The sequence below is a fragment of the Amblyomma americanum genome, chromosome 8 (genome assembly GCF_052857255.1).
Source record: "Amblyomma americanum isolate KBUSLIRL-KWMA chromosome 8, ASM5285725v1, whole genome shotgun sequence".
NCBI classification, from domain to species: Eukaryota; Metazoa; Arthropoda; class Arachnida; order Ixodida; family Ixodidae; genus Amblyomma; species Amblyomma americanum.
This window is the reverse complement of record NC_135504.1, coordinates 39,711,343-39,734,293: the sequence shown is the minus strand read 5'-3', so window position 1 is coordinate 39,734,293 and position 22,951 is coordinate 39,711,343. Positions and strand designations below refer to the sequence as shown.

At 45.1% G+C, this 22,951-nt stretch overlaps 1 protein-coding gene across 1 annotated transcript; it reads left to right on the top strand.

The window, feature by feature from the left end:
- Positions 1-1,360: 1,360 nt before the first annotated feature.
- On the top strand, positions 1,361-22,466 carry LOC144100231 (uncharacterized). The gene is made up of 7 exons (XM_077633249.1): positions 1,361-1,479; positions 3,906-4,055; positions 8,545-8,615; positions 13,099-13,194; positions 15,959-16,006; positions 18,236-18,277; positions 22,326-22,466. Exons 1-7 carry the CDS (start codon positions 1,428-1,430, stop codon positions 22,377-22,379), a joined length of 513 nt encoding a protein of 170 aa, XP_077489375.1. The 5' UTR covers positions 1,361-1,427; the 3' UTR covers positions 22,380-22,466.
- Positions 22,467-22,951: the final 485 nt, after the last annotated feature.

The following is a 22,951-nucleotide window of genomic DNA, read 5'->3' as shown; positions in this document are numbered from 1 at the left end:
GGCCATGAGAGGGAACTGGCTGTGATGTTTCGTTTTTAATCTTACTGCATTTAATGCTGCCCAAAGACTACCTTTGTATGCTTATTTCCGTCGGCTGCAACACACTACAGATTCTGAAAGAACGGGACGAGTTTATTGCTGTAAGAGTCAATTGACGACTTGCTTGGAACACAAATGTTGGAAGGCGTGTGTCAATCTACCTAACTACGTTTAAAATATTGAAGCTACATGACATAGAGAGCGGAAATCTTCTCGCACATGGTGCTCTTTATTTTGAGCAGTTTAACAACTCCTTGAACATTTTCATCCAAAAACATCTTTCACATGTATTTCAAGGACGTTTCACATTGGTTTAGTGTAAAATGTTTTAGGATTGCTCAATTTGCATTGTGGAAATACTTAGTTTGTTTCGCAGCCTACACTGTTCTCTCCTTTTTTTTATCTAAAAAAAAAGAAAAGTATGCCGTGTTGCGCAAAATTTGTGGCTGAACCATGCCCCACACCGGTTCGGAACGGTTCCTGTAAAACTGACCGGTTCGGGTTCAGTTCCAAGATGGGAAAAAAAGATACTTGTTCGGTTCGGATGCTGTTCTGGGCAAAACTACGTGTTTTTCTCGGGTTCTGGTTCGACAACCTTCCACTGACACACCATTTTTCCAAAGCCTGACTGCGTACAAGAGCGCTGCGCTACTGGCAAGTGTGCTCGCCAAACATTGCGGAAATGAGGCAGAAATCCGCGCCCCTTTTTTAAAAGCAGAAGCTACGGCTATTGCAGCAAAAAACCTTTATGCATTGCTCGTCTTAGCAGAAACAGCCGTGCGTGTCTAAATTTTGGAGGTCTTAACGGCGGCGACAAGAAGGTTTACACTTACGACTGCGGGCTTTATGCCTTGCATGTACTATTGGGGACAAAAGTTTCCGGGACGCGATTTCTAGGAAAAACGTTTATTGTAGCTACACCTCGCTATCCAGCCGCCTGATATTGTACGAAGGCATGAAAGGCCTAAATGCTCCTTCCTCTCTTCACAATATCAGGCGACTTGGTTGCGAGGTGGAGCTACAATAAACGTTTTTCCCAGAACTCGCGTCCCGGAAACTTTTGTCCCCAGTAATACATAGGGGGTGAAAAAGCAGTGCTCCAATGTTGTCTAACAGACCTGATCTCATAATGTGCACATTACTCAAACCCGATGCTCCCTTCTCAGTTCGCTGATTTATTTTTTTTTACCTCTGGCCTTTAGAGAAATGCTTGCATTTATTTCCACGGGTAGCGCCTCCGGATTCATTTATTCCTGAAGATCCACGTGTGTCTAAGGGTTTAGTACAGCTCAGCAATTAGGCTGGCCGGTTTCAACCAGCTGTCAGCGCATTTCTTTACAGCGCTCCTTTGGCTTTCATCGTATTTCACGACCGCATATGCTCCCTTTATGCTTCGTCGTCGTATTCGGTCAAGCTTTGAAGCCTGCTTGAAGATGAAAGGTAATGTCTATCTTGCGCTCATCGCCTCAGCGTGGAGGGCTTGCCCCGCCCGTGCTTGCTGCTCCGTTTTTACGTACGGCAAGATAACTGTGCTTGCCATACATGATGCCCGGAGCAGCACTGGACTGGGATATTTATGGACCATGGTTCCATACCTAGCCGGATACGAAATCATATGTTACTACCTTGCTCTGCTATAGTACCGACCGCAGGCTCGTCTGAAGAGGATCTTATTGAACTTTTCCCGCGAACAGGACAATTCTTTAGTGATTTTAATAATTAAATTTAAAAGAAAATACAGCAAAAAGAATTAACTTAAGTTACATACCGGGAATAACTGTAATTAAAATATTCTTCAGGAACACTTAGCGTTACCCAGCGAATCTTCACTAATATCCCTTTGACTCCCTTGTCCCCCCCCCCCCCCCCCCCTTATTGCTTAAGAAACACGAAGTCTAATGGATTTGTTGCCTTTCAGTCAATTTCAGAAGTTACAATGCAGACAAAGTGGCCGAGAATGCGTGTGTTCTTGTAACACAATGCAAGATTCTCTGGTCGCACGCAGTAGCCATGTAGCAGTAAAATAGTGGTACCATGAAAAGAAAGCAAACACGGGCAAAGCAGACAAATACATACTCAACAAGTCTGAACAAAAGCACTTTTCAATCGAATAAAGTTAATGAAAGCAATGTTATCATAAATTGCAAAATCTCACAATAACAGTTGATATATACGCTGATATCCTCTATGCAGGTTTCCATGTTTTTGCTATGAACGTTTTCGCTATCGTCGGAAACGTTCCCCATTGCTTTTCTATTGCAGCTCTTAACTGCTCGTTGCGAGCGCTGAAAAGACTTTCAAAGAAAGATTTGGATACATATCATTACCTTCAATATTTCTATAACAGCACCTTGCTATATTAGAGATACCTCAAGGGCCCTTGGGTGAGGGCTTTACATGAGAATTCAAGATTTTTATCCAAGACTGCTGGACATAAATCTAAAGAAATGTTCTACGACCTGTCTTTTTTTTCTACGCGAGGTATTCCGGTGGAAATGAGTTGTCCATCATTTACGCACTGGGTTTCGTGTTCTCCAGGTGCTTGAATTCCTTGCGAGTTTTGTCTGTTTCAACATCCTCTCACCTTTTCTCTTCCAAATGCGACACGTACTCTCCGCTTCCTTCGGCAGATATTACAAATTAAACCTGAGGTATATTCTTATTCGGTTTTAAACATTAATCGTCTGCCTCTTCTATCGTGCAGTTCATCGCCACTGTGCGGTCAGATTTTTTAATCATCTATCTCTTATATTGCAGCAGTAGCCCCAAATGGGGTTTCGTTAGCACAAAACTAATATATACAAAGGCCAGACTATTGAAGATTGTACGCACAGATAACTAGCGTTCACTTGAGGATCATAGACAAAGTCCTCGGGTTTGTCCCGGCCATAAGGGATGAACAGTCTTTGTCAAAAGTCTCAATGCCACAGCGTCCAGCTGCCGCGAAATAAATGTTCCTAGAATGCTCCGTGTAGCGAACCATTCAAAGCACAAGTCAAGCAGGAATCTTCTTTACCGCAAGAAGAAACCTTCTGCTAGCATTTCAAGATCATTCGGCCTTTAATAGTGCCATTATGGCTCTGTTATACGGTTGAAGCGAAGCCTTTGGCCTTAAGACTTTTGACCAAGACTGCACGTACCGAGAATTAGTCACTAGACAAAGTGCCGCCTAAAGCCACCTATTCTTGAGCGTACTGAAGTGAGCCCAGTCATGGGCCTGTAGAAGTTAGGACACCGTTTTGAGTGGCTTTTGGAGTTAGCCTAAAGGCAAGATCTGTGAGATTCACCCGAAAATTTTCTCTCCCTTTCCTTGTCCTGTCTTACTTTTTTTGTGTATTCTGCTGATTCCTTTCTCTAAAAAATTCATGTCCCCTGATAAAATTCTCGGCTAGTGCATCTGGAAAGTATGATTACTAGAATCGCCTTGTGGGGTTGAGACTTCTGGAACTTTTCACCGAGGACTGTCGCTTATGCCAATACGTATGGGTTGATTGAAGGGTACATGGCGGAGTGCAAGAGTGCTTTGGTGCCACAACCCGTCAATGTCAATGACACTTCATATCTGACCAAAATAAATCACCTGCTCCTGCTCTCCTCGAGTTAAGAATGAATGTGAGTGACATCTTCAGGAATACCACTGCGAGACACACCTGAAGACTCAAGGCACGATACACGGGAGCAAAACATTCCTACAGTGCCACTTACAAGAACTTTAGGATTGTTCTGGCTGGTGATGAGCTGATGATTAGCGTCCCGCGGATTATCTGACAAACGCCAGAAACCTATCACACGCGAATAACTCAGCAGCTAACCCGAATGCCACTTCAAATGCATAAATACCCATTTCCAACTTTCCATCCATCCAGGAGGTGTGGGTGGCGCCCGAATCCTGATTCTTCTCGTGCCTCTAGCTCTTCTTGCTTCCCCACACATCGCGGAATCCCAGGAAGAGCCGCTCACCAATGCCAAAGGCGGGGTCGATTACATGCCCCTTGCACCGTACGAGTGCCAGTGGTGTAAGTGACGAGTTCAACCGTGTGACGCACAGAACAGTGCATATTGTTACGCAGCCAAAGCTGCCGCACATCAGATGATGAAGCGTTTTCTGTTTTACATTTCGTGTTTAAGCTGCAGTCTTAGAGCGAAAGCTCTACTTTTCGCACTATGACTCCCAAGGTCAACTTTTGGTGCGCATTTGACCTTGAGCCGGCGGAGCGGAGGTGTGGCAAGTGACGTCATACGGCGTCACTCGCTGTGGAGAGGAGCCGCAGCCGCACTCGCTCGTTGCCTCGTCACTGCTTTACCACGTGACTAGCGGAGGTATAACTAGTATAACAGCTGCTTCGCTGGCTCTCATCCGCCCAGTCTCGCCATCAATGAGGAGCGCGCTCCGGACTGACTCCGGCGACAAGCTATGCGTAACAATGCTTAACAGAGCTTTCGCTCGTGTCAATAGGTTTAACAAGCGATAAACCTCTGCTAGTTTCATTGTCACTGAGGGTTGTACAGAGGACGCAGCAATATTATACAGAAAGAGGTCCTGAAGTCAATATCGCTTTGGGACCTTTTTTTACAAATGCATAGGGAAAGTAAAACCGAAGCAGTCAGACAATGAGCAAAATCATTTGTCCCTCGTAGCTTGAGTTGCTTTGGGGCGTTAAACCCCATAAACCAAACCAAACCAAACCAAAACTATTTGTCAGTAGCAAAGCATACCGAATAACTCAATAACTCAATATGTCAACAAGCAAAATAGCATGTATAAAGAAGGGGCACAAGCATCGTATCAAATAAATATGTTCGTCAAGTTTAAGGTGGCAAATACTGAAGACAAGGTTTAAACACGTAATGCATGCGACACGTAATGCGTAACGAGAGAAGAGTAGAAGTTTTAGCAGGATGGCTATACGCAAAAATATCCATTAAACAATGCGTATTTTACAATACTATAACATTATCCGATGATCGGAAATGTATTGCCTGAAAGATTTCCTGAATTATGACAGAGAGCGCAATAATTTATTACAGGAGGGAGGTTAGTTCCTTATTTTAATCATGATGAGACCGATAGTTAGTTTGCCATAATTGGTACGAACGTTTCGAAGCAATAGGTTATTTGCTCTAGAAAATCGAGTGATGTTTGAGTTGCTTAGGTGCTCTCTTGAGATAATATGGAACAGTGGAACGATAGGAATGTTTGCCAGCAGTTTCCTCAGCGGTGTTGTTTATTAAGCCTATATTCTTGTCAATATCACCATCAGGAGAAGTAGCAGCTGCGCTTTTATGTTTTTATTTGCAGGCATACTGCAAGCATCCGTTTCGGGCTTTCCGGACGGCTGCTTCAAAGGCACTCAAAACATACGGGATGGTTCAATGAAAGCCACAAGCTCAGTGCGCACAAAGCGAATGTCGCCTGCAAGGAATGAGAACAGAGCACAAATTAAAAAGGGTGTGAATTAATGACGTAACAAAAAAATTCAGGTGTAATGTTTCGAAGCATTGTGCTGAGTAAGCCGCTTAAGGGAAGGTAAACCTATGGCCTATGCCTATTCGCGTCCAATTACTCCACAAATCGTTGATGAAGCAATATATGAGATCTCAAACCATCTTGACACGTAAATAACTGCAGTCACTACGGAAGAGCGAAATTTCAACGGCATTTATCCGCTAGACCCTTGTTCTAGAAAAGTGCAACCCGAAGTTAGAAGGCCGAAGCAGATCCATGCCGTTTTTGTTTTGCTGGAGTTCCGAGGTGGAGTTGTTTTAAATTCAGTTTCATATGAAATAAAATCGTACTTCGCTGCCGGAAAAAGAAACACCACCATGGCAGGAAGGAGCCACAAATCAATTTTTACCCTGAGCAAAGATTGATGAAGCCGCTCTGCTTGCTACTCTAAGTACACATGGTATATAACGAGCTACAGTTGGTAATGTTTCGTACCAAGCGTCCTCAGATATCAGCTCTGTTTGTGGCCATCTCACTGTTTTCAGGCGGTGCATTTCAAATCGCGTTCTATTTGGAACTTATGTGTTTAGTGGTCCATTGGTTTGCATTCTTCAAGCGCATCATTTACAGCAACAGCGCTGTTGAGTGCTCCCGCCTCACGCGCGTCATTGATTACGAGAACGCATTTGACTCAGTGGAAAGCTCAGCAGTCATGCAGGCGTCGTGGATTAAGGGCGCAGAAAAGTCTTATGTAAAAATACTGGAAGATATCTACAACGAATATGCAGCTACCGTAGTCCTTCATAAATTCATCAATAAAATTTCAATAAGGAACGCTGTCAGGCAGGCAGACTCGATCTCGCCAATGCTATTCGCCGCCTGTTTACAGGAGGTGTTTCGAGGCCTCGATTGGGAACAGTTGTCGATAAGAGTTAATGAAAAACACTTAAGTGATCTGCGATTCGCTGATGACATTGCCTTGCTAGCTCACTGACGAGATGGGCTCTAAAGCATGATCAATGAGTTAGACAGGCAGAGCAGAATGGTGGGTTTTAAAATTAACAAGCAGACAACCAAAGTAAACTTCAACAGTATGGCAAGAGAACAGCAGTTCACAACTGGTTGCGAGGTGCTGGAAGTGGTAAAAGAATACGTCTGTTTAGGGCAGGTAGTGGTCGATGATCCATATCATGAGAGGGAAATAGCTAGAAAAATAAGAATGGGGTGAAGCAAATATGGCATGTTCTCTCAGATCATGAATGGCAGTTAGCCAAATCCTTCAAGAGAAAAGTATACAACAGCTGTACCTTACCGGTACTCGCCTATGGGGCAGAAACGTGGAGGCTAACGAAAAGAGTTCAGTTAAGTACAACGCAGCGAGCCATGGAAAGAAAAATGATAGGTGTAACGTTAACAGACCGGAAGCGGGCTGCAGAGTGGGCGAGGGAAGAAACGCGGGCTAATGACATCCTAGTCGAAATCAAGAGGAATAAATATGGTTTTCCAGGGCATGCATTGTGAAGGCAGATAATCGCTGGTTCTTAAGGGGAAATGGAGTGGATTCCAAGAGAAGGCAAGCGTAGCAGGGGGTGGCAGAAAGTTAGGTGGGCTGATGAGATTAAGTTTGCGGGCATACGGTGGGCGCAGCTGGCGAAGGAGAGGGTTAATTGGAGAGACATGGGAGAGACATGGGAGTGGGCGTAGTCAGGCTGACGATGATGATGATGATGGTGAACGGCTCCACTAGAACAAATATTTCTTAGGAGGAGCGAACTAGCAGAAATGAGGAGCAACATAGCTGGAATTAAAATGGAAGGCAATATTTCGCTGCCCGTACGGGTTAATTGTTTACAATGAGCGCCGAATGGAACGGCGATATCTTCTGTGCAGCTGCAATCAACCACTGAGCGAGTGTAGATTTGCCGAAGCGTTCCGTGCGTCCAATTTAGCGCGTATGAAGTATTTTGCGTGCGCAATGATGGGTTACGCAGTCGTCGCCATAGATAAATGCCAATAATCGTGCTTTCTCCTAGAATCATTGCACATGCGAAACACCAAGCATGCTCTTAACATGACGTGGAGCCTTGCGGGAAATTTACACTTGTTTAGTACGCAATCTGACCCCAAAACGTCAGTTTTTCTCTTAGTTGATCATATCTTGGCGAGTTAATATAAATCTGCAGTGCACCACTGTACAACCCAAGAGGGATTTATTTGGCCCAAATACTTATGACACCGACTACATAAAAGAGCTTTAGGCTTAAATTCTTGAGCTTTCTTGGCAGTGGTGCTAAACTTAGCGCAAAGGTTTTCTTAGTTTCGTAAAACGGTATACATAGTTTACGAAGGCTGAGTGCATCGAGCAGTATTGTAGACCAGTGATTTTTCAGATATCTGCGCAAAGCAATAAACTGAACGCCGGACAACAGCTTATACGGTCACGCCTTGGGCCACATAGCAGCACAATGCCCCTTCGACAATGGTACTGTACTGGCAAAAAAAAGAAAACTGGCAGTGGTTAAACTCTTCTAAACCTAGTTAGAAAGAGTTAAAGATCCATTACACTTGACTACGCTTGGTTAGATGATTTAAACGCCTCTCAGGCGTTTCAGGCACAGTGTTAGCCGCGCTCTCATCCATGGCAAAACTGCATTTCGGCTCTTTAAGCGAACGCTTAGCCACGTGCATAATCACGTGACCACATCTGGCGAGGCGGCGGCGGGCGCGCCGCGGTCGGAGTTGTGGCGGCTAAGAAATATCCGGTGGTGTCTGGATTTGTAAAACTTACGAAAATCCTTTCTTGAGATTTGGATATGGACGGAAAACTCTTTGTCTTGAAATGAAAAAAAGGGTGGCTCGTGAAACAGGTAAAAGCGTACGTTCTTTTTGTGACCCCGAGAAGTGACGGCTTCGGCTTTCGTTGAAATTGAGAGAAACTAATTGCGCTGGTAAAAGGCGCTCACATCGCCCAGTTGCAGAGGTCTTACATTGCTTCAGCTCGTTTATAATTGTTTCATCTGTTTATAACTTTTACATTCTTGTTTGTATGTGCCTCCCAGTCACACGCGTCATGCGCAACTGCACCAGGAAGTTGCTGTCGATGAAGGGTTTCCAACACGTATTTTCAGCCGTACGTACATTCCTACTCATTCCCAATGAGCTGAAACCAACATATCATGCGTTCACCAGCTGTAACTTGAACGGTTCGCTGACTGGCGCTTGACGAGTATGATCGAACAACGCTTCCTTTATTAACAATGCCTGTCATGTAAGCCCAAAACAAAGATCAACCCCTTTCCCATCCCTCTCCATCCTGCCCTTTTCCGCACACAAGCCTTCCTGCCTGTCCTGGCTATCGCTGACCACGTAGGGTGGCGCCTTTCTGCACTACCTTTTTAAGTGCGGTCTGTAAGCAGTCTATTACCTTCTGATAGGCTTTATTGCCTTCCTAGAGATATTTCCTTTGTTTTCTACTCACAGTTTATTAACTGTCTGTAGTGAAAAGTCTACTAAAAGTGTGTGTCCATAAATCTACAGACCGCGCCGCCGCGGTGGCTCAGTGGTTATGGCACTCGGCTACTGACTCGAAAGACGCGGGTTCGATCCCGGTCGCGCAGGTGGAATTTCGATGGAGGCGAAATTCTGGAGGCCTGTGTACTGTGCTATGTCAGTGCACGTTAAAGATCCCCAGGTTGTCGAAATTCCCAGAGCCCATTGCTACGCTGTCCCTCATAGCCTGAGTCGCTTGGGGGCGTTGAACCGGATAAAACCAAAATGAACAGACTGTTTCAAACAGTCCGTAGTCAATACTGTACAATACTATAGACTGTCTACAGACAGTAGTCTATAGGCAATACAAATACGATAGCCTATAGACTGCCTATAGATAAAAGTCCACTAAAAGTGTATGACCATAAATCTATACTGTCTATAGACTCTCTATATGATTTGTATTGCTTATAAACTATATTCTAGGTTTTGACTATAGACCGCTCTATAGAGTTTATAGACAAAAGTGTACGCCCTTACAAAAATTTCTTTAGGCAGTCTATAGGCCCTCAATGGACCAATCTTAGCGAACCTATACACAGTCTATATAAAATCTATAGATTTATAGCCATGCACTTTAAGTAGTCTTTTGTCTACAGACAGACAATAAACTATGAATAGACTAAAAGAAACATCTAAAGACAGGCAATGGAGTCTATAAGTAGTCTATAGACTGTCTATAGACCATTTTCATAAGGGCGGACAGTCTATTGACTATGTAAAAAAATTTTTGTAAGGGCGTGTCGTGGAGGCTGTAGAAAGCACCATGATGTGCCGCAGTTAAAGTTACACAGAGCCGGGATTGGAGCCGGAATATGGAACTTACATAAAGCCTGGAGCTGGAATATGGAGAGAATCGAGCATGCTCTAAAGATCGGAGGTAGCCTAAAAGCGGTGAAGAGGAAACTAGGCATAGGTAAAAACCAGATGTATGCGTTAAGAGACAAGCATGGCAATGTCATTAATGATATGGATAAGATAGTTAACGTAGCCGAAGAGTTCTATACAGACCTGTACAGTAGCCAATGTAATCAGAGCGTTAATAAGAAAGACAGTAGTGAAGAGCAATGCGTCATCCCGCCAGTAACGAAAGATCAAGTAAAGAAAGCCTTAGGAGCAATGGAAAGGGGAACAGCAGCTGGGGAGGATCAGGTAACAGCAGATCTGTTGAAGGATGGAGGGGACATCGTGCTAGAAAAACTAGCCACCCTGTATACACAATGCCTTATGACCTCGACTGTACCAGAAGCTTGGAAGAATGCAAACATTATCTTAATTCATTAGAAGGGAGACGCCAAGGACTTGAAAAATTACAGACCGATCAGCTTACTATCCGTTGCCTACAAAGTATTTACTAAGGTAATCGCGAATAGAGTCAGGGCAACCTTAAACTCTAATCAACCAAATGATCAGGCAGGCTTTCGTAAAGGATGTTCCACAATTGATCATATTCACACCATCAATCAAGTGATAGAGAAATGCGCAGAATATAACCAACCTCTATATATATATAGCCTTCATTGATTACGAGAAAGCATTCGACTCAGTGGAAACCTCAGCAGTCATACAGTCATTGCGTAATCAGGGGGTAGAAGAGCCTTATGTCAAAATACTGGTATATATATATATATATATATATATATATATATATATATATATATATATATATATATATATATATATATATATATATATAGCAACTGCACAGCTACTATAGTCCTCCATAAAGTCAGTAATAAAATTCCAATAAGCAAAGGCGTCAGGCAAGGAGACACGATCTCACGAATGCTGTTCACCGCCTGTTTACAGGAGGTATTCCGAGGCATGAATTGGGAACAGTTGGGAATAAGAATAAATGGAGAATACCTAAATAATATGCGATTCGCTGATGACTTTCCTTGCTGAGTCACTCAGGAGGTGAACAGCAAATCATGATCAATGAGTTAGACCGGCAGTGCAGAACGATGGGTCTAAAAATTAACATGCAGATATCCAGGGTAATGTTCAACAGCCTAGGAAGGGAACAGTTCACAATTGGCAGCGAGAGCCTGGTAGTTGTGAAGGAATACGTCTAGTTAGGGCAGGTAGTGACAACAGATCCGGATCATGAGAAGGAGATAACTAGAAGGATAAGAATGGGGTGGAGAGCATATGGCAGGTTCTCTCAGATCATGAATAGCTGTTTACCAATATCCCTCAAGAGAAAAGTGTACAACAGATGTATTTTACCGGTACTCACCTACGGCTCAGAGACGTGGAGGCTAACGAAAAGAGTTCAGCTTAAGGACAACGCAGCGAGCGATGTAAAGAAAAATGATAGGTGCAACGTTAAGAGACCGGAAGCGGGCAGAGTGGGTGAGAGAACAAATGCGGGTTAATGACATCCTAGTCAAACTCAAGAGGAAGAAATGGGCTTGGGCAGGGCATGTAATGCGAAGGCAAGATTACCGCTGGTCCTTAAGGGTAACGGAGTGGATTCCAAGAGAAAGCAAGCGTAGCAGGCGGCGGCTGAAGGTTAGGTGGGCGGACGAGATTAAGAAGTTTGCAGGCAAAGGTGGATGCAGCTGGCAAAGGACAGGGTTAATTGGAGAGACATGGGAAAGGCCTTTGCCCTGGAGTGGGTGTAGTAAGGCTGATGATGATGAGAGCCGGGCTTTAGCCAGAGAGCGCCACATCGTGCTTAACAGGTGAACGACGTGTCCACTCTTCCACTGGAAACTGGATTATGTGACAGGGATACATAATAAAGGAGGCGTCGATTCAAACAGAACACGTAATATTGCATCTGAATGCACGCGACAGGTGCGAAACGTTGCATGCGGGAGCGAAGGTAAATTAAACTAGTTCAGGCTCATTGTAGTTTCCAGTTAAAATGAAGAGGCAATATCCTGGCACGTATGGTGATTTTGAACATCATGCACAGCTTACACGTTACAGCTGTCGACGTCGAGGTAGGCTACAAACTTTTATTTTTAAAAATCTTGCAGTCCAGTTCGCGTAGTAAAGAAAGAGTAAGCAACCACTTTTAACCCGAAGAAACTAATTATATTTCTATAATTTGAAAATATTCAGTCTAGTGAATATATAATACGGTTACGTAATTGCTACACTTGTTCCTAATGTCCGTAGTTAACCGTCCATGTTTTTTGTTGGTTAAAGCGGAACAGTTTTTTTAGAGTGTGCTCTTTTTTCATATTTTTATATTTTGTGCCAGGTCACACATCTAGAACATAATTTTTACGTCAATTTTGTGCCAGGAAATTTAGACAGCTGCCATTAGAAACAGTTTTCGAACACGTCGCAGAAATTTGTGAACAGGCTACACTGCAATTGCTAGTCTTGATATACATACTCAATTTCAGTAATGTTCGAAATGCATCACAAAACAGCCCGAAGAGCAGTGCAGAAAGGGGACTTGGACGACGCGCTATCAGCCATGTATACTGTTCTCATTCCGCGCACTATCAAAGGTCTAACTGCAATTCAGTAATGTTGTCGCGTAAATTGACATCCTACCCTTTCACGTATGTAATAAATACGTATATACGCGTCTCGATCTATGCACCGCCTCTGCAAAAAACGATCAAGTAATAGGATTTCTTTATTCGCCATCTGAGAGAGTACTTAAGAATCCCTTTAGCTCTAAATCTGCATAATGTAGCAAGGACGCGTCTCCTCGCAAATACGGTTGAGAATGAAACCCCGTTGCCTAAATACTTTTGGCAAATACGGTACGCGGGTTGTTATACTGAAGGGAATCCATCTACCGAGGCAGCACATCTGCGAAGGCTATCTTCCTTGCAGTTAAGGAGGATGAACCTCACTGAACTGAAAACGACTCCATCAGGAAACGTTGCACACCACTGCAGCCACAAACTGCCCATAGGTGGTTCTCAGTGGTGAGAAGTAAAGGATCGTTCGGTGCATATGGAACAAAAAGGAAGGAAGTTGAATTTGTTCGTGCGTCTCGAAACAACAAACAGCCGCAATAAGAGCTAAAAAACTCAGTTCACTGCTGCGCATTGGCGCGTTTTTCTTTCCCTCTTCCCTGGTCCTTGTGTCAGTTAAGCAAGAAAAGAGCAGACGAGGACCTGATGATGTGTGCTGCCAAGAATGCCGCCAAAATCCCAGATCGAATATACTGCACTGAAAAGGAATCAGTAAGTGGCAGCACTTGCATCAGCCCACAAGACTACTAGGCTTCTTTCTTCCATCCTTTCCGTCCTCCTGTCTGTCTGTCTGTCTGTCTGTCTGTCTGTCTGTCTGTCTGTCTGTCTGTCTGTCTGTCTGTCTGTCTGTCTGTCTGTCTGTCTGTCTGTCTGTCTGTCTGTCTGTCTGTCTGTCTGTCTGTCTGTCCGTCCGTCCGTCCGTCTGTCTGTCTGTCTGTCTGTCTGTCTGTCTGTCTGTCTGTCTGTCTGTCTGTCAGTCTGTCTGTCTGTCTGTCTGTCTGTCTGTCTGTCTGTCTGTCTGTCTGTCTGTCTGTCTGTCTGTCTGTCTGTCTGTCTGTCTGTCTGTCTGTCTGTCTGTCTGTCTGTCTGTCAGCCCTGTTCTGTGCGCTGCTTATTGAACAGTGAAAAAAACATGGCATATGTGTGTCAGCAGTACATTTTTAATTCCCGTCTTTACAAGTTACTTTTTAAGATTCTTTTTTGAATTGCATATTTCCCATTTAGCTTGCCCTTCTCATTTCTCCACCCTGAGCTTCTCGTGCAACAGGGGCTTGCCGCCGTTTATGCTGCACTGAAAGGTATCTTTACTAGACACCTTTAGTATGTCGTGTACCGTATTATCGTTACCGGAGTACCGTGAGCCAGCGTGCCATCAGTGCGCATGCGCAGATTACCTTTACGATACCAGATGGCGCCGGGTATCGGGCAGCTGCATGAAGGCCTGCCGCACTGGGACCAATCAGCGCGAGCGCACTAGTGGTGGCAGGGCTACAGGTAATTCGGTAACTGTAACACGGTAGGCGGTATGGTATAGGGGTCTACTATCTCCACCTCTTTGAGTCCTCCTCTTCAGCCAGTCAAAATCATGGATCTTGACGCCTTTTTCGTTGCGCTTCGGCACGGACGGCACGGCTAGTCTGAGGACTGGGAGTCTCCATTGCGAATGCTTGAGCCAACGCTAGCGCGAGCGTTACGTATGCTTCAGCTAGAGGCGCTATTTCTACGCGCCTTTTTCTGGCACTTTCCCTCTAGTCATTTGCGCTCTCTCCGACGCGTTTCTTTCTCTCTCGCGCTCATTCACTCACTCCGACCCGAGCGCTAGTTCCTCTCACTCCCGCAAGGGGCGTTATTCCTCAGCAGCATTTGTTAGAAAGCAAGGTTAGAAATTAAACAACGTGGCGTAGGGAGGCTAGCTTTGGGAGCACATGGCAATACACTAAATTAGGGGGTACAGGGTGATATGGGATGGGCGTCGTTCGATAGCAGAGAAGCTAGCAGTAAGATAGCATTTGAGGAGCAGCTGAGAAAAATTGGGGAAAAGCAGTGGGCTAGGAAAGTTTTCAAATACCTGTACATAAGGAATGTTGACACCAAATGGAGAAAGCGAACTAAAACATTGACAAGCAAATATCTGGACAGCAGTAAGGGGGCAAATCAGCAATTATCGGTTAAGAAAAAGGTTAAAGAAACAGAGAGAGCTCTGTGGAAAACAGGGATGCTGACGAAATCAGCACTGCAAAACATATAGAATTTTTAAGCAGGAAATTGCCAAAGAAAATATCTATGATAATTGTAGGGGAAGCTCTTTGATGTTTGAGGCCAGGACGGGAGTTTTGCGGACTAAGACGTATAGAGTCAGGTAACACGAGATAGACACGCTTTGCATTGCGTGCGGAGAGGAGGAGGAAACGGCTGAACACTTGATACTTTTCTGTAAAGGGCTTCACCCTACAGTGGAAAGCAACGGGGCGGATTTATCCAAGGCATTGGGGTTTAAGGACAGTGAAGGGAAAGTAGATTTTAAGCGGGTAGAAGCAACCAAGCGAAGGTTATCTGGTTGGTGGCTAAAATCAAGACAAGAGTAAAATTTCATAAGCAATGGCTAGGTGGCTTTAGCCACCGCCCGATTTAAAGGGTTCAGCCGTATCCATCCATCCATCCATCCATCCACCCATCCATCCATCCATCCATCCATCCATCCATCCTTTTGTGACACAGTTAAATAAAGATAAAAAAAAAGTGAGAATGCGGGCAACTGCCACAACCTTGTTTCAAAGGGGACACTTGTATCTTTCATATCCAACGATCCATCCGTCCGTCCGTCCGTCCGTCCGTCCGTCCGTCCGTCCGTCCATCCATCCATCCATCCATCCATCCATCCATCCATCCATCCATCCATCCATCCATCCATCCATCCATCCATCCATCCATCCATCCATCCATCCATCCATCCTTTTGTGACACAGTTAAATAAAGATAAAGAAAAAGTGAGAATGCGAGCAACTGCCACAACCTTGTTTCAAAGGGGACACTTGTATCTTTCATATCCAACGATCCATCCGTCCGTCCGTCCGTCCGTCCGTCCGTCCGTCCATCCATCCATCCATCCATCCATCCATCCATCCATCCATCCATCCATCCATCCATCCATCCATCCATCCATCATCTTGTCTCTTTCTCTCTCCCTCTCTTCTCCCCTCTCTATTTCACCTTTCGCTTCGCCTGCTCTCTCACACTCCTTCGCTCCGGTAACAGCACCCACAACAACTGCTTAGCTGGAACTTGAGCTATAATGCTGACGCAGTAAACGGAACAATCATCGAATAAAAGAATGATCTGACGACGAAAGTACAGTATAATTTGAAGACGGGTTTTTCCACCCTCCAGCTCTGGAAAGAACCTTTGACCTTATCCTCCTGCATTCGTTCTGTTGCTAGTAGATCTCACACCTTAGTTCCGCATTTGTACCTCGCAGGTCTCAGTACTCTCGGGTTGCCTCAAGCTAACTCTTAAGAAGTTCAACGTAAGTGCCTTCAGTTCTTCAAGCTTCGAAGAGCGCTTTGTGTTAAGGAGAGCTTCTTTCCTATCAGCCCGAGTATTTTGGTCTCGAAACAGCTGGGGTGTTTGAAACAGATGTATGAGAGGATGCATCAATAACAAAGCCGCTCTTGAAACCCACACTTAAGCACGGGCATTGCTCCCACTTTTTATCTGTCACTTGTCAGCTCAAGAGTAATAAGCCTGGAGTTTTCTTCTTTTGCGTTAAGTACTGATAATATTGTCGTTCATTTTCACCATCCGGGTCCAGAGAACTGAAAGGCCTCCAGTCGCTTCCCGCAAAGAAAAAGTATATAAGCTTTGTACTTTGTCCGTACTGACTTGTCGGCCAGAAACATGGAGGCTAACGAAAAGGGTTCAACTTAAACTGGAGAGAACACAGTGCGCTGTGGAAAGAAAAATGATAGGTGTAACGTTAACGGAGCGGAAGATGACAAATTAAGTCAGGGAACGAAGGCCAGTTAATGGCGTTCTAGTCGAAACCAAGTAGGAGAATTGGGCTTGGGCAGAGCTACAAAGAGAACGCCGTATAACCGATAGTCGTTAAGGGTAACTTAATGGGTACTAAGAGAAGGCAATGCGTTGCAGGTGGCGGAGAAACTTAAGTGGGCGGACGAGATTAAGAAGTTTGAGGGGAGAAGGTGGCTACGGCTGGCACAGGACAGGTTTAAATACAGTGATATGGGAGAGGCCTTTGTCCTGCAGTGGGCGCAGTCAGACTGATGATGATGACGATGTGTCAACCGCTTTCTCTCTAGGCAAGGTAGTTTCTGAAGCGCATAGTTGCCTCTGTTGTGATTTAACATCATTCTTCCCCTTCATGGATGTGAAGTCCACGGCGGTGGCTAAAACCAAGGCTGGTGCATATGTTTCATTCATCACTTCACCACATTCTCTGCCGCACACTGCGGCGTTTGCTTTCCTTTGTAAGCTCCCTGTCGCTGTAATATTAAACTATTGGTTGATTCACACCACTAGCTGTATGTGGAGCATTGGTCGCTCTGACAAATCTAGGCGTCCACGCAGGGGTACCTGTGAACCGGATAACCACATGTGTAGAGTAGGGGTAGGCTAACCTCTGAAGCTCCTGAGGCTCCCCGTGCCTCATGCAATCGCTCACCTAACAGAAAAACAGCACCCGCTGTATTAATCCAAGTTGTGCTAGCTATACCAGCCACACGCATCAATGACATGGAACGTAAAGGTGATGGTACTTGAGCTGCAAGATAATCTTTTAAATTCCTGTAGCGAATTTGCCTTTTCGCCATGCTACTGACAGCGCGCCTTTTTTATACTAATTTTAACACTGTGATCCTATTCAGGCAAAGTAAGACGGTGTTTTGGTATAGACACGGATACTACTGTTGTTACCAAAATCTAATCATCCTAATCGCTACTGGGGCTAACATCTACCTATCTAAGCAAACTTCTATCATTGAGTGAGGATAAGAATCAGGTGGAGTCAATTCGCATGTACTTTCAGTTTGTAAACGGCAGCATGCGCATATTCGTGACGAGAAATATATATGATACAACTTTGTATCTTACAACTGCCCAACCGGGGGGCACAGACGTAGAAGCTAACGACACTGATCTTCAAGCGGCACAGTGAACAACTGATAAGAAAATTATAGGAGTAACATAAAAAGATAGGAAGAGAGCAGGATAATTCACAGAACAAACGCAGGTACTTCTACCTGAGCTGAAATCAAGAAGAAATGGGCATAGGCGAGGCATATAGTGCAAAAAAAAAACCGATAGTGATCCCTCGTGGTAAGGGAGTCAATTCAAAGAAAGGCAAATTCAGCAGAGGGTGGCAGAGTCGGGTGGGCAGTGGAGATTAGGAAGTTTCCCAGATGAAGTTGGTGCAGTTCGCGCTGGGTATGGTTAATTAGGGGCTGGTGAGAGTGGTCTTTGCCTCGCAGTGAACATAGTTAAACTGATGATGATGATGATGATGACGATGAAGACGATGATGGTTATGACGAATCTGGAGGTGCAAACCACTGAGCCCATTTTCTCTAGAAGCGCAGCATGCTTCCAACATGTTTCACACTCAATTTTAACAGCCAGTCTTGTCTTTTTGTCACTTAATTTGTTACTACAATTGATCTGCAGTGTCATAGCGCGGCCATCAGTTTGCAGCACCAATCCTACCACCACAGTAATTTCCGTGGTGTTACTTTTTTTGCAGAGCGGCGATAAGAAGAACAATAATTTTGTGAATGAATTTACGGTAAGCATACTAGATGGGATGATTTCATCACAAAAGATAGGGAAAGAGAGTTTGCATTTACAGCATGTACGGTGCCGATAGAATAGAGACATTTATTGGCTTGTGCAAGTTTGAGAAGCGCTTACACACGCCTGCTTTACTGTGAAATAAAATTTCACTTCCTTCTTGTCTTACTTAGTTTCTAAATCAGTTTCTGAGCTTCGTTCCACGACATAGCTTAACTTTTAAATGGGACTCTGACGAAAACTCAATACTTTTCTTCTTGGTAGAAACGGATTGTGTTCCTCTTTCCTGCTTTATTGATGTTTATATCAGTCAGAAAAGCACGACAGAAGAATCTCAAAAATACAGCAAAATGTTTTGTCGTTTAGTCGTTACGACAGATTTTTCTTTCGTTTTCCAGTATATCTTTGTAGTACTACAGCTCTTTCTATAGTACTTTTCTGTCGTGCGTAATTCGGCGGCACTTTTCTCCAGTACACAAACTCTTGTTGTTGCAAGAAAAACTTGTACTACAAGCATGGACATGTTTTGCCGTTGCAACAATGTTTTCTGTCGTTTTAGGCATGTTTCTGTAGTACTGCGGCTCTTTGTGTAGTAGTTTGCTGTAGTGTGTAATTCGGTTGGACTTTCCTGAAGCACAGAAACTTGTTGTTACTACAAAAACTCGTTCTACTAAATGTTCATTGACCAGAACATTACAGAAAATAATTTATGACGACAGAACGTTTTTTGTTGTGTTTTTGACTGGGATCCGTTACTAAAGGTTGCATTTCTTGCTGAGAAAGTCGCACTCGAAAACAATACTTTTTTTCCTACCGCTTAGTTCAAACTAATGACGTCAAATCCAAAGGAAGGCCGACAGCATCGCATTGGAAGCGAGTGGAGGTGTCTCAGCACTCTAACCCTTTTTTGGTAATTTTGGAATAAAAGTAGGTCCTTTGGGAGACGAAGTGCGTTGCGGCAACCATTAGTCCTTCCCGAGACTAAATGCGGAGGCAGAGATACTAGCCATTAGTCTAGCAACGAATCATCCCTAGGGCTCAGCTGTTCGTCTTGAGAGAGGAACCATTCATCTTGAGAGGGCAAAACCAAAAAGAGGAAAAAAATAGCAGCAGCTTAGCTCTGCTATGCCTAGTATCCGTAGCGAAAGAAGCCATTAACAGATGGAGCCGAACTGATGAAAGCCTATGAGTCTGTGAGTCGTGCCGATGAAACACGCAGAATTTGCACGAAACAGGGACGCGCCTTGGAACGCTGGGACCGCCAACTCTCGGCACCGGTTGATTATGAAGGCCGGCCGGCTCCTCCCTGGCTTCATCCACACCTCGGCCGCTACAGACGTACGGCTCCACCCAGACCACACACGGCGGCACGGCTCTACCTAGCTCGACACATGGCCGTTGATAGAGAACAAGATGAGGAGGACATATACGTAGGTGCATCCCTGAAAGGCGGCGCCTTATCAATGCAATGGCGCAGCCCTGAGAATCTCAATTCAACGGCTGCCGTACTATTCGTGCATTCGATGGGTGCATAAAGGAAGTAAAGGAAGGGGAGCTGCTCGCTATGTACGGTGCTCTACTGTAGGTGGAAAACGTTCTGTTCGGCAATCAATTGCTCCAAACTGACATGTTGCGCAAAATCCGAATACTCTCTGATTCACATGAAGCTGTACGCGAGCTCCACAAGCCATTCTCGAACCACCCAATTGCACAGCAGATTACTTCTATAATCAGAACCCTCTCAACACTCAACGTGCGCATGCGCCTCGCGTGGATCCCTGGACACACGGGCGATGACGACGGGAACCAGTCCGCTCACAAAGCGGCTCGGGATAGTGTCTCGTTCCATCTTCAGCTGGAATACGCCGCCGTTACCGACGACCTGCTGATATGTCCAACAACTTGGCTGTCCTGACGTGCAGACTAGAGCGCCCCAAACAGAGGAGCCGTGCACGACTTACGGCCGTTACACCACTAGGTTACCTTGGTACCTAAGCTGCACTCCCGCGGCATGAGCAGATATTCATTAAAAATATCATCGCCGATACCTCCTACACGCCAAACATCATCCGTAAATGACTTACCGGCCCTCGCTGGCATCAAGGGGGCAATATTGACGCTGTGAGGTGCCCGTACTGTGGCTGTAGGTGTCGTGCTGACCTGTACCACCTAGTTGGCATTGTTCAGAGTTCCGCGAAGGACGCGACGACTTCGTTGCCAAGTATGGTTTTCCCACTGATGGCGAGGAATTTCGTGCATGGACCACAGCCGGAGTGAGCGGCATCTGGGAAAATATCGGCAAATATGCTAAGTGGGCCCCTAAACAAAGCAGTGTAAAGCGTGTCTAGACCACCCATGCCGTCCCTTCATGTATCAATAGGCCCCTACTTTTCCCTTCCTTAACAACCCAATTCGCCAACAAACGTCCTTGAGCCCCCCTTTCTAAATAAACAGCTTAGTCATTCCTTCAGTCGTGCCGAACAGCCCGCGCAACGACTTCGGGGTCCGTCGAGTTCATTTCCCGAAGCCTGCATTGCTGCCACAACGAGCAAGGCTTCTCGCAACTGACTCGCAACTGACGACCGAGCGCATCACCTCCCGCATTCAATCGACCCCACGCGCATGCGCAGTAAGGCGCATGGCTAGTCATGGCGTCAACGCGCAGCGGGGGAGAAGCGGTCGCGGTGGGGGCGCAGCTGTGACGTCACGCGCGGCGCACTTGTGTCGAAACTCGCGCTTGCGCAGTGGGAGCAGATTGCCAAGACGGGCCAAATTGCTCCGGCTAGCGTAGTGTAGCTTTCGCTACAAAAGATTGCGTGCTGGTGGTTGAAATCGAACCTCAATGTAGTAGGCAGAGAAACTGACGAGCTATTTACTAGATCACAGCTACCTTTTTCTGTATTGCACGGAAGTACAACAACATCGACAGGCGTTACTTATCCAGGCTGCATCTCGCGATACTGTCATAGTCGCACGAGCATCCTGCTGTCACTGCGCGCGCACGTCCACATTCCGGGAGACACTCACATGCATCGAGTAAAGGCAACCCATACAGGAGGTCTACCTTGAGCAGCATATGCCTCCCGTACCAAAGTACTCTGCTCTCTGAACAGAGAGTTCGATGAACATTGCGGTTCTGCCTGGCGATCTATAAAAGGCTCTTCGACAGGCTAAACAGTCCTTTGATCACAAAAGAATACATGGAACCTTAGAACCTTATATTGTAGACTAGAGTCTTATAGTATAAAGCGTGATCTCAATGTCCTTTTTGGGAGTCCTTTGAATAATGTCCCAAAGAAACACGTCATCACGAAAAAGCCGTAGACTTTAGCCAAACAAGGTTGGTGAATTGGCGGGTGAAAAACAGGGCAATGACCCAACAATACAAGTAGAGGATTAAAAATTTGTATAGCGTAGAAGTGAACAAAAATGGTGTTATTAAAGCGAAAACTTCACGGTAGTACATATAAGTTTGACATATATAAGTTTGACACCATATATTCGCAGCATGGTGGCACCCGGAACCCACCGTTTCAAAGGGGGCAAAATGGCTGTCCAGGCGGGAAATCCTGAACGGCTAAACTATGCAGCCAATCGCTGTTACAGATTGAAGCGGAATGGAGAATACTGGTACAGCGAAACGTCGTCATTTAGAACTCTCTTACATCGAACTTGCGGCCTATTGGAAGCCGTACTTTCGAGCCGTCAAAAGTCCTCATAGAATTACTCCTGTCAATAAAAACTAAGCTTTATTCGAACAAATCTTCCGTCCCATTAGAGTCGGACTTATACATAGTCGACTGTGATCCTCTCTTTGCCCTCAGACACCATACCGCACGCGGGGTGAATGATTAACTGTGAGAATGAAAAACGCGATTGCATCGGGAAGACTTAGCGGAGTTGATATGCAATTAAAAACTTTCACGTGATCAAATTATTCGACTTTCCGTGCCCTCTCGTAATTCGCGCGGTTCAGATTGGCTACCGCATCGACATGTGTGTCTCGGTTCATTTCATCTTTTGTTCTCTTTCCTCTTTTTCAGAACTGCTTGGCTTCCAATCATCAAAAAAAACTTGTAGAAATGAATAAGAGCTGAATGCTATTGCACCGACCCGTCTCGGACTGACTTGGTGAAATTTGTGATCGCTCCAAAATAAAGAGTGCGTTGAAAAGCTTCCTGCAATTAAGTAGAATATTTCAGTCAATCATAATCAAACCTTATAATCACAACCAAGTCGAATAGAGAAGTGAAGCATCTTCTAAGGATATCCAGTTAGCGCAGTCTTTTACCAGATGCAGTCGTTCTATGTCAAGAAAATCCTCTACCTCCATGTGATTTTTTCTTCTTGGCGAGTTTTTTTTTGTGAAAAAACTCACAGGACGCAGGTTATGACTATATAACGCGAGATTCAGAGATAGGTGGTGTAGTGGTCAAGTGATGCACCCCTGCACCGGCAGGCAGCTGTTCCAAACAGAGCCACCCGTAGGCTTACGCGAGCCAAGTTGACCGTTATATAAAGTGAGTGCATTAATGACCGGCAGGTGCGTTAATGACATCCACCCTGTGTGCGGATGTCATAAACACACCCGCTGGTTACGGTGACGACGGCGAGCAAGCCCGGGACAGATGCCTAACAGCTATCGCTGTAAAAGTGAAAAAAAGCATAC